The sequence below is a fragment of the Sapajus apella genome, unplaced genomic scaffold (genome assembly GCF_009761245.1).
Source record: "Sapajus apella isolate SASKATOON/1434 unplaced genomic scaffold, GSC_monkey_1.0 scaffold64, whole genome shotgun sequence".
In the NCBI taxonomy this organism is placed as follows: domain Eukaryota; kingdom Metazoa; phylum Chordata; class Mammalia; order Primates; family Cebidae; genus Sapajus; species Sapajus apella.
This window is the reverse complement of record NW_022437004.1, coordinates 138,837-150,874: the sequence shown is the minus strand read 5'-3', so window position 1 is coordinate 150,874 and position 12,038 is coordinate 138,837. Positions and strand designations below refer to the sequence as shown.

The following is a 12,038-nucleotide window of genomic DNA, read 5'->3' as shown; positions in this document are numbered from 1 at the left end:
TTTTTTTTTTTTTTTTTTTCCTTTTTCTTTTTCTTTTTCTTTTTCTTTTTTTTTTCTTTTTTTTTTTTTTTTTTTGAGACGGAGTTTCACTCTTGTTACCCAGGCTGGAGTGTAATGGCGCGATCTCGGCTCACCGCAACCTCCGCCCCCTGGGTTCAGGCAATTCTCCTGCCTCAACCTCCTGAGTAGCTGAGATTACAGGCACGCACCACCATGCCCAGCTAATGTTTTGTATTTTTAGTAGAGATGGGGTTTCACCATGTTGACCAGGATGGTCTCGATCTCTTGACCTCGTGATCCACCCGCCTCGGCCTCCCAAAGTGCTGGGATCACAAGCTTGAGCCACTGCGCCCGGCCCACAGTATTTTTCAACAAGAAACTGGACCATCCTGTTTTTCTAAAAAAAAAAAATTCATATGTGACATCATTGTTTTACTTTGTATGATGTTTATATACCAAAATTTACTTAATGAAGTTCATAAGTAGATTCAAAAGGCATGTGTCTATACAAAGATAATTAGAAAATAATAAATAATACAGACATGGAAAGTAAATAAGGTTGATTATTCTAATTGGCACTTAGACACTTAAAAATAAATATCTTTTACAAATAAGATGGCCATCTTGTCTTCAACAAAATAAACTATCAGAGATTTCTGAAGTATTACACTTTGACAGTGTAAGTACAAAAAGAGCCAGAGTAGGCCGGGCATGGTGGCTCATACCTGTAATCCCAGCACTTCGGGAGGCCGAAGCGGGTGGATCACCTGAGGTAGGAGTTCATGACCAACCTGGCCAACATGATGAAACCCTGTCTCTACTAAAAATACAAAAAATTAACTGGGTATGGTGGCGGGCACCTGTAATCCCAGCTACTTGGGAGGCTGAGGCAGGAGAATTGCATGTACCCAGGAGGTCGAGATTGCAGTAAGCCAAGGTCACACCATTGCACTCCGGCCTGGGCAACAAGAGCGAAACTCTGTCTCAAAAAAAAAAAAAGAGTAAAAATAAGTTGGAGTCTATCCGAAATGTATTTGGAAGCTGGAATCAATATTTACAGCATAGCTGTGTTCCAATTTCATGCATGATAGTCAATAAACATTTAGTTGCATTCAAAGCACATTGCTCATTTTAGTTATATTTACCTTCAAAACCAGGAAAATATGGAGTAAGTATTTGAGTTTATGTGATTAATTCTTACTAAAATTTCTAATAGATTTGTTTTTCACTATCTTTATTCTTTTTTAAAATTGTTCATAAAATCATTTAAAAATACAAAAATAAACAGGGTTCACTAAACCCAGATGGTAAATGGTGATGTCTGTTTTTTCTTGTACACTGAAAGCTATTAATAAAATATTCTAGCTGTCCTACTCCAGAATCTTTTAAAAGAAAAAAAAAGTCTCTTTAAGGTTGCCGTAAGCTCCATTATTTCTTTCCCTGGACTTATTTGCTGTTTGCATATTTAATGACTTATGCAGCTATGGAGCATATGAAATATGATTACAATATGATCATTAAGTCAGAAGAATACCCTAAATACTATATTACATATTCAAATACCAATCTTTTATAAAATTTTAAAATTCACCATTGTTATTTTGCTTATAATTTGTAAAACATCTTCTTGAGATTTTTTTTCTCATTCATAAATGAGCCATGATGTATGTTTACATTGAGAAATTAACAGTAGTAGGTTTAGTGATAGAGGCCAAAATCATTGCACCTGAGGACCTGTAATTTTTCTTGACTGGCCAAAGATCCACCAGCAAAGTTGCCTTTCTTAGCTTACTGTTTATTTTTTTGCTTTTGCTTTTGTTTTTGTTTTTGTTTTTGTTTTTGTTTTTTGAGATAGAGTAGTCTATCTCTCTCGCCAGGCTAGAGTGCAATGGCATGATCTCAGCTCACTGCAGCCTCCACCTCTTGGTCTCAAGTGATTCTCCTGCCTGTGTCTCCCGAGTAGCTTGGACTGTAGGCTCGTGCCACCACACCCAGCTAATTTTTTGTATTTTTAATGGAGACAGGGTTTTACCCTGTTATCCAGGATGATCTCGATCTCCTGACCTCGTGATTCGCCTGCCTCTGCCTCCCAAAGTGTGCTGGGATTACAGGCGTGAGCCACCACGCCTGGCCCTTAGCATACATTTTTACCGTACTTTTTCAGTTTACAGTAAAACATTTGAATTTGACTTTGGGGCTATTTTGACTATTATAAAATGTCAAATTTTAGGAGTAATTTGAAGTAGTGAGAGATAAAATTGTTTTTGAATCCTTTAGAATTATGTCAATAGAAGGACTTTGGTTTATGTTCAAGTGAACATAAATTCTCAGTTCTTATTTTGTTTCTTGTTTCCTTATGAATCTAACATACTAAGATCTCCTTTCTCTGAACTTGGCATAGTTATTGTTGTTAAATTAACGACATTGTTTTTATGATCACCTCTTATCTTTTTATTTGTTGCAGATCTGTTTTATTAAGCAGACTGTAGATGTATTAACATTAAAAAACTCAGTTTTCTCATATTCTCATGTAGCTTATCAAATGCCATGTGTATATAATGAGTACTGATATATATATATATTTTTAACTTGGGTTGTCACCAGTCAAATATTTGTTAAAAGATTTTTTCACTGTCTGTAAAATGTGATTTGCTACTACAAGGTATTTAACAGATATTCCCCTCATTCAAAGTTAGGAAACTATGGATCTACCTTTAGCAGAGAGAAAAGGAAAGAACTGATAAAAATAGTAATTCATGACTCATTTTAGTATTCCCTTTAAATATGTTAACTTATTGCAGTCTGTTAAAAAAAATCTTTTTAATAAGTGAAATATTAAATATGCTAAGCTCTGTTATGGATACAAAAAATGTATATAATAGTCCTTTTACCAGAAAGGTTTCTTAAGTAGTAGAGAAGGCACACATAGGTACAGTTACTGTGTGTTACACAGTATTTTGCACAGACATACAAATAGCATTAGCCAGAGGAATAGTATAAAAGGCAGTAAAAATCATAAGATCATTTTTGTTTGGGGATTCAGGAGTTTGCAGAATATCTCGAAAAATCCTAAAGGATAAAGTTAATAGAAATGATAGTTTAATAAGCCAAAATAGCATAACTGGTTTTATATTGAAATAAATTTTTTAGGGGAGGATTAGTTGGGAAATTTGAGTCAAATATATGAAGACATTCATAATGAAGCAAATCTATAGTGGTATTGCTATCTATATCTAAAGTTGAAATAAGTTATCAAAAGCATGTTTGTCAGTATAAACTCTAAGACGAGAATTATGCACATTATCAATAACTGGTATTAGGAATGATCAAGTATCTAAATGAAACACTTGTTTTTATTTTAGAAGAATGTATTACAAACTTTTTATTTGAAAATTAGACATCATTATTGAAAATTGGTAAAATATAGATTGATAAGAGGAAAACTTTCATTTAAAACTTTCTCAATATATGCCCCATGTATAGCCCTCTATTAAAATAATTAAACATTTTTTGAATCACTTTGTATATTTTAAGATTTGTTTAGGGCTTTTGCATTTGCACATGAAAATATTTATCCACCTTTTTAAAACAACCTTAGGAAACAAATTGAAGGAAAAAAAAGAGAAAAGCTCTTGCTTTTTACACATGAGAGTTTGGTCACTAAATATAGATCATAGTTTTTTAATAATTATGTAGTACATATTAATTTTCTTTTTAATGTTTGTCATTCTGAATGTGAGTACCTCATTGTTCTGGCATTTCTTCGATTATATGTGAAGTTGAACATTTATTTCAAATGTTTATTGACCACTTGTTTATTTGTACATTTTGCTATACGTAGTGGTTTTTTCTTGATCATTTGAAAGAGCCCTTTTATATATTATATGTTAGCGATGGTTTCAGTTTGTCATTTTTTATTTTTAATTTGTTCATGATCGTGTTTTGCCATCCTGTTGTTTTCATTTTTACATAGGCATATCTATAAAACATTTCCTTTTGGGTCATGCTTAAGAGTAGAATTTTATATTCCATATTTATGCGAGTTATCTGTGCTGTAAGTTTTAGTAGTATTTTTAACCTTTCCTTTTTTAGCAGTTATCATGACTATTAGTTTTGTGATTATTTTTTCTAAACAATTTGGCAATATTCTCACAAGTATTTATTGAATAACTCATACACACCCCCAGACAAACTTATCTCTCTTTTTCCGTCTCCCCTTCCCCTCTCCCTTTCCCCCCTCCCTCTCTCTGAATTGATAGCTTTATCACATTAAAAAATTCTTATAGATATTTTTATCTCTTTTAATTTTCTATTCTATTCTTTTGTCTGTTCTGGTATCGGAATCACATAGTATATTAATAAACAATGGAACAAATTTCCTCTCCATATCTTACTTCTTAAAAACTGCCCTGACTGTTCTTACACATTTACTCTTAAAATTGAGTTGTACTCTCTATCATGTCAACCCCAAGGTCCCATTAGAGTTTGGGATTTTTATTCATTGGAAACAATTAATGTTTTAAAATATTTAGTCTTCCTATTGGAGAATATGATATGTCTCTCCATTTATTCATATATGTTTAAATTTTCTTAGTTTTTTCATATAGGATATAATGTTTGATTTATTAAGTTTATTTCTACCTTTATATTTAGCTAGCTTGGATCTGGAAGTGAGCTATTAAGTCTTTTTTTTTTTTTTTTTTTTTTTTATAAGCTTTTGTTAGGAGTGACAAACCCAAACTGTTCAGAGGACTACAAATCAAGGTAAGATGATTATAATGGAAATCTCTTTTTTCCAGTCTTTATTTCTTTATTTTATAATTAAAATAAATGTATGAATAAATAATTTTCTCTCATAAACATGTACAAATGTTATGTATCAATTTAAATTTTTAATTTCACTGAAAAAATATTTTTAATTAATAGACTTTATGTTTTAGAGCAGTTTTAGGTTTATGAAAAATTCAACACAAAGGAAAGATATTCTCATATATTCCCTGGCCCCCACCCCCACTCACATTTTCCCCTGTTATAACATCTTGCATTGGTGTGGTACATTTGTTACAACTGATGAATCAATATTGATATGTTAATTAAATTTAATAGTTTGCATTAGCACTTACTCTTTGTGTTGTATAATTATAGGAGTTTTGCCGAATGCATAATATTACATATCTACCATTACAGAATAGTTTCACCGCCTTACGAAATCTCCTATTCTTCACATGTTCAGGTCATTTTTCACCCTCTTCTCCAACCCTTGACAACCAATGAATTTTTTTGTTTTTTACGATAGAGTCTTGCTCTGTAGCCCAGGCTGGAGTGCAGTGGCGCCATCTTGGTTCACTGCAACCTCTGCTTCCCAGGTTCAGGCAATTCCCACGTCTCACAGCCTCCTGAGTAGCTTTATTATAGGAGTGTGCCACCATGCCCAGCTGATTTTTATTTTATTTTTATTAGAGATGGGGTTTTGCCACGTTGGCCAGGCTGATCTCCAACTCCTGACCTCAAGTGATTCATCTACCTCAGCCTCCCAAAGTGCTGAGTAATATTACAGGCATGAGCCACTGCACCTGGCCACCACTGATTTTTTTATTGTCTCTGTAATTTTGCCTTTTCCAGAATGTTTGGAACTATACAATATGTAGCCTTTTCAGTTTGGCTTCTTTCACTTAACAGTATGCATTTAAGGTTCTTCCGTGTCTTTTCCATAGCTCTGTGGTTCATTTTTATTACTGAGTATTACTCTGTTATACCAGTTTTGCCATTCGTCTGTGGAAGGACATCCTGATTGCTTCCAATGTTTGACAGTTTTGAGTAAAGCTAATATAAATATTTTTGTATAATTTCTGTGTACACAAATTTTCAACTCATTGAGGTAAATAACTGTGAGTGCAATTGATGGATCATACAGTTAAGATTGTTTAACTTTGTAAGAAACTGCAAAGCTGTCTTCCAAAGTAACTACATCATGTTGCATTTGCCCTAGCAATGATTAAGAGGTGTTATTGATCCACATCCTCACCAGCTTTAGGTATTGTCACTGTTTTGCACTTTAGCTGTTCTCATAAGTGTGTCGTGCCATTTCATTGTTTTAATTTGCAATTCCCTAATGATACATGATTTGAATGTCTTTTCATGTGTTTATTTGCCATCTGTGTGTCTTTGGTGAGGTAATTTGTTCAGATCTTTGCCCTCTGTTTTTAAATTGTAGTAAAAAAAACACTAAATGTACAGTCTTAACTATTTAAGTGTACTACAGTTCAGTATTAATACAGTTCAGCATTAAGTATTTTCACATTGTTGTGTAACAGGTCCCTATTTTTTTTTAACTTTTTCATCTTGTGAAACTGAAACTCTATGCCCATTAAACACTTAATTTTATCTCTCTGTGCCCTCCTGCCAGCCCTTGACAACTACCTTTCTGTTTTCTGTTTCTATAATTATAACTACTTCAGATACTTACCATGAGAGGAATCATACAGTATTTGTCCTTTTGTGACATTTATTTTACTTGGCTAATGTTCTCAAGGTTCATCTATGTTGTACTATGTGAAAGAATTTCCTTCCTTTTTAAGAATGCATAGTATTCCACTATATACACACATATACACACACTGTTTTTTTGTTGTTGTTGTTTTATTTGTTTTTGCGACAGGCTGGAGGGCAGTGATGTGATCATAGCTCACTGCAGCCTCACCCTCCAGCACACAAGCAATCCTACCACCTCAGCCTCTCAAGATGGTGGGACCACAGGCACACATCACTGTGACCAGCTAATTTTTTTAGTTTTTTTCTAGCGATGGGGTCTTGCTAAGCCGGGCATGGTGGCTCACGCCTGTAATACCAGTACTTTGGGAGGCCAAGGTGGGTGGATCATGAGGTCAAGAGATTGAGACCATCCTGGGCAATATGGTGAAACTCTTGTCTCCACTAAAATTCAAAAATTAGCTGGGCATGGTGGTGCACGCTTGTAGTCCCAGCTACTCAGGAGGCTGAGGCAAGAGAATTGCTTGAATCCGGGAGGCAGAGGTTGCACCACTGTACTCCAGCCTAGTGCCTGGCGACAAAATGAGACTCTGTCTCAGAAAAAAAAAAAAAAAAAAAGAAAGAAAGAAAGAAATAGATGGGGTCTTGCTATGTTGCCTAGGCTGCTCTGATATTCCTGGGCTCAGGTGATCCTCCTGCCTCAGCCTCCCAAAGAACAGGGATTTGGGATTTACAGGCATGAGCCATTGTGCCCAGCCCACACTCTCTTTATCCATGCGTCCATCAGTGGACATTTGAGTTGCTCCCATCCCTTGGCTATTGTAAATAATGCTTATGACATTTGGGTGTGCAAATACCTCTCCAAGGCCCTGTTCTTAGTTCGAGTCTATATACCAAGAAGCAGAATTGCTGGAACATATGGTAATTCTATTTTTAATTTTTTGAGGAACCTCTATACTATTTTCCATAATAACTTCACTATTTTACAATCCCACCAATGGGACACAAGTGTTCCAATATCTCTGTGTCCTTGTCAACACTTGTTTTTTTGATGGTAGCCATCCTAATAGGTATGAGATACTATCTCATTGTGGCTTTGATTTGCATTTCTCTTAAAATAAATGGTGCTGAACATTTTGTTGACCATTCGTTTATCTTCTTTGGAACATTGTTATTCAAGTCCTTTGCCTATTTTATAATTGGGATTTTTTTGTTGTTAAGTTGTAGTGGTTCCATCTATTCTGGATGTTAAACCTTTATCAGACATATGTGATTTGCAGATATTTTCTCCCCTTCTCTGGGTTGTCTTTTCATTCTGTTCGTTGGTTCATTTGATGGATCGAAGTTTTTAAGTTTGAGTGGTCCTGTTTGATTTTGGGGTTTTTTTTGTTTTTTGTTTTTTTTTGAGACGGAGTTTCACTCATGTTACCCAGGCTGGAGTGCAATGGCGCAATCTCGGCTCACCGCAACCTCCGCCTCCTGGGTTCAGGCAATTCTCCTGCCTCAGCCTCCTGAGTAGCTGGGACTACAGGCACGCGCCACCATGCCCAGCTAATTTTTTGTAGTTTTAGTAGAGAAGGGGTTTCACCATGTTCACCAGGATGGTCTTGATCTCTTGACCTTGTGATCCACCCGCCTCGGCCTCCCAAAGTGCTGGGATTACAGGCTTGAGCCACCGCGCCCGGCCTTTGGGGGTTTTTTTGCCTACTTTTTATCAAGGGTTGTGTTTGTTTGTTTGTTTTTTGTTTTTTTGGGTTTTTTTTTGTAAACTAAGCTTTAAGAGTTCTTTGTATATTTTGAATATAAGTTCTTTATCAGATAGATGTTTTGCAACTGATTGTGGCATATAATGCCTTATACAAACTGCTGGATTCGACTGCTGATATTTGTTGAGGATTTTTACAGCCATGTTCTATCTAATTTCTTACTTCCTTTTGGGATTATAAGGTTTTGAATAAATAAACATTTTAAAATATTGAATACAGCTGCGCACACTTGTAATCCCAGCACTTTGAGAAGCCAAGGCGAGCGGATCACCTGAGGTTGGGAGTTGGAGACCAGCCTGACCAACATGGAGAAACCCCGTCTTTACTAAAAATACAAAACTAGCCGGACGTGGTGGTGCATGCCTGTAATCCCAGCTACTTGGGAGGCTGAGGCAGGAGAATCTCTTGAACCCTAGAGGTGGAGATTGTGGTGAGCAGAGATCACACCATTGCACTCCAGTCTGGGCAACAAGAGCGAAACTCCATCTAAAAAATTTAATTAATTAATTAATTAAAATATTTGAGATTTGAGATCCCAATATTTTAATTAATTAATTAAAATATTGGGATCTCAAATCCAAGCAAAAAAGAAAAAGAAAAAAATCCTTAAACAGCTTAAGAAGTAACCTTACCAGCCAGGCGTGGTAGCTCATGCCTATAATCCCAGCACTTTGGGAGGCCAAGGTGGGCAAATCACCTGAGGTCAGCAGTTCCAGACCAGCCTGGCCAACATGGTAAAACCCCATCTCTACTAAAAATACAAAAATTAGCCAGGCGTGGTGGGGGTGGCCTGTAATCTTAGCTATTCAGGAGGCTGAGGTAGGAGAATTGCTTGAACCCAGGAGGCAGAGGTGGCAGTGAGCCGAGATCCCACCATCTCACTCCAGCCTAGGCGATAAGAGGGAAACTCCGTCTCAGAAAAAAAAAGAGCCTGACCAAAAATGTTTAAGTAGTAATATGTTAATAATTCAGTAGCCTGGATGGCCTATTTTTCTAGCTCCACAAATGGGTTGGGAATATACCAAGTGTTAATAATCACATCAGAGCTAGTCTCCATTTTTGGAGTTCACAACCCCAGAATACCCTGGATAAACTGAAGCGTGATTCTAGAAAGAAGTTCTAAGAACTCTGTCATCACTACTGAACTACGTAACTACATTTTTAGTTATCCAGTGCTACTTAATTTAAATTGAATATTTGATCTCTTAATGAATGGCTATTGTCACATTTACCCAGAATTAGAATTTCTCAGAGCTCTCTGGAGAAATATTGGAACCAACTAATGGATTTAGAGTTTCAGGAACTCAGCCTGATTCTAAACTGATTACAACTAAAATCATTAGATTTGTTAAGCCAAGGAAAATGTATGATCCAGTGTGTGATTCTGTCTCTGATCATTTATATGCACTGCCTATTTTAAAACATGGCTCTTATATTATCATTTTCTCAATTATTTTGAACTTCTCTATCTCCATTCAATTTTAATTTCATTTGAGAATGTCATGTGGCGGTTACATATTTGTTAATTTCAATAATAAGTTCAAATCTCAAATAAACTGTCTTGCTACTAATGGATATTTTTCTCTTTAAAAGTAAAATAATTTCATGTGCCTATAGCCCCAGGGAGGCTCAGGTGGGAGGATCACTTGAAACTAGGAGGTGGAGGTTGCAGTGAGCTGAGATTGCACCACTACACTGCAGCCTGGGCAATAGAGCAAGACCCTTTCAAATGAATGAATGAATGAATGGAGTTTTTAAATTCTCCTTTTTTCTGAAATCCTGGTAAACTCTTCCCCTTGAAGATTTTCTTTAAGACTTGTTTATTGTCATGTCTAAAAGCCTTTTTTTAATTACTAAATTTAAGCCAGATTGAATTGCTTTGTCTTGGTTGAGGTTGAGAAGGCTTTTTCTGAACAGAAAATAACAATGTTGTCCCTCTTTTTTGTAGTATGTCCGAGGTTCAGACCCTGTTTTAAAGCTTTTGGACGACAATGGGAACATTGCTGAAGAACTAAGCATTCTCAAATGGAACACAGACAGTGTAGAAGAATTCCTGAGTGAAAAGCTGGAACGCATATAAATCCTGCTTAAATTTTGTCCTATCCTTTACCTTAACAAATGAAATATTACAGCACCTAGAAAGTAGTTTAGTTCTGCTTGCTTCCATTGATCAGTCTTTTACTTGAGGCATTAAACATTTAATTAAATCTTGTAATGGCAGTATAGTCCATGATATCTAAGGAGTTGGCAAGCTTAACAAAACCCATTTTTAATAAATTTCCATCCTCCTGCATTTGTTGATACGGCTAACAAAATGCTTTGTAACAGACTTGTGGTTAATTATGCAAATGATAGTTTGTGATAATTGGTCCAGTTTTACGAACAACAGATTTTTAAATTAGAGAGGTTAACAAGACAGATGATTACTATGCCTCATGTGCTGTGTGCTCTTTGAAAGGAATGACAGCAGACTACAAAGCAAGTAAGATATACTGAGCCTCAACAGATTGCCTGCTCCTCAGAGTCTCTCCTATTTTTGTATTACCCAGCTTTCTTTTTAATACAAATGTTATAGTTTATAATGAAAGCACTACATACAAACTTTGTAGCTTCATTGTTGTAAAACATGTTCAAGATCCTACAGTAAGAGTGAAACATTCCCAAAGATTTGCTTTAATGAAGACTACACAGAAAACCTTTCTAAGGATTTGTGTGGATCAGATAAATACTTGGCAAATTTTTGAGTTTTACATTCTTACAGAAAAGTCCATTTAAAAGTGATCATTTGTAAGCCCAAAATATAAATAAAAAGTTTAAAAAATCTATCGGAATTTGAAATTCTTCTGGGTTGTTCTTTCATGTTTAAAAAAATGATGTTTTTCATTGCATTTTTTTATATAAGCCCCTTTTTTAGCCAAAATATAAAAATGACTGTAGTATTTAAAACTTATCATAACATCTTATTGTTGGTAATAGTGCTTTATATTTGTCTGGTTTAATTTTTCAAAGTTTTTTCATTTTTGAACATATTTTTATTGGTATATTATTTAAGGAATATCTCTTAATGATATAGAATTTTTATATTAAAAAATGTTTATTTTTCTTTGCTTAACCTGTCTGGTCAAAGTGACTTCACTAAGACCAACATTTATGCAAATGACTTCTAGGTCATTTAAACCTCTTGTCAAATTGGTCTAATATGCATTCTATTATGTCAACTTTATCTCAGGATAATTTTTTTTTTTTTTTTTTTTGAGATGGAGTCACCCAGGCTCGAGTGCGGTGGCATGATCTCGGCTAACTGCAGCCTCTGCCTCCCGGGTTCCAGCAATTCTAGTGCCTCGGCCTCCCAAACAGCTGGGACTACAGACATGCACCACCACACTCGGCTAATTTTTTTGTATTTTTTTTTTTAATAGCGACGGTGTTTCACCATATTGGCCATGGTGGTCTCGAACTCCTCACCTTGTGATCCACCTACTTTGGCCTCCCAAAGTGCTGGAATTACAGATGTGAGCCACTGCACCTGGCCTTCTTAATAATCTAGAAACTTCCCTAACTGTTGATTTTGAGTTAAATTGTTTTAGTGAAGGATACTTTGGAATCTGTAAAGGCAGCTCTACCCAAGAATGTTCATAAAGTGTGTGTGTATGTATTTGAGACAGAGTTTCAATGGCGTTATCTCGGCCCACCACAGCTTCCACCTACCAAGTTCAAGCAGTTCTCCTGCCAAGTAGCTGGGACTACAGGCATGTACCACCATGCCTGGCTAATTTTGTATTT

At 35.6% G+C, this 12,038-nt stretch overlaps 1 protein-coding gene across 2 annotated transcripts in view; it reads left to right on the top strand.

Moving 5' to 3' along the window:
- SELENOF (selenoprotein F) overlaps positions 1–11,080 on the top strand; it is a 46,522-nt gene extending 35,442 nt beyond the window's left edge. The window contains exons 4-5 of one of the 2 annotated variants that reach the window (XM_032247784.1): positions 4,715–4,764; positions 10,204–11,080. In XM_032247784.1, the coding sequence (XP_032103675.1) occupies positions 4,715–4,764; positions 10,204–10,335 (182 nt within the window). In that variant the 3' untranslated portion in view covers positions 10,336–11,080. The remainder of the gene's footprint in view (positions 1–4,714; positions 4,765–10,203) is intronic. The other variant, XM_032247785.1, reaches the window with a different exon arrangement.
- The last annotated feature ends 958 nt before the right edge of the window (positions 11,081–12,038 follow it).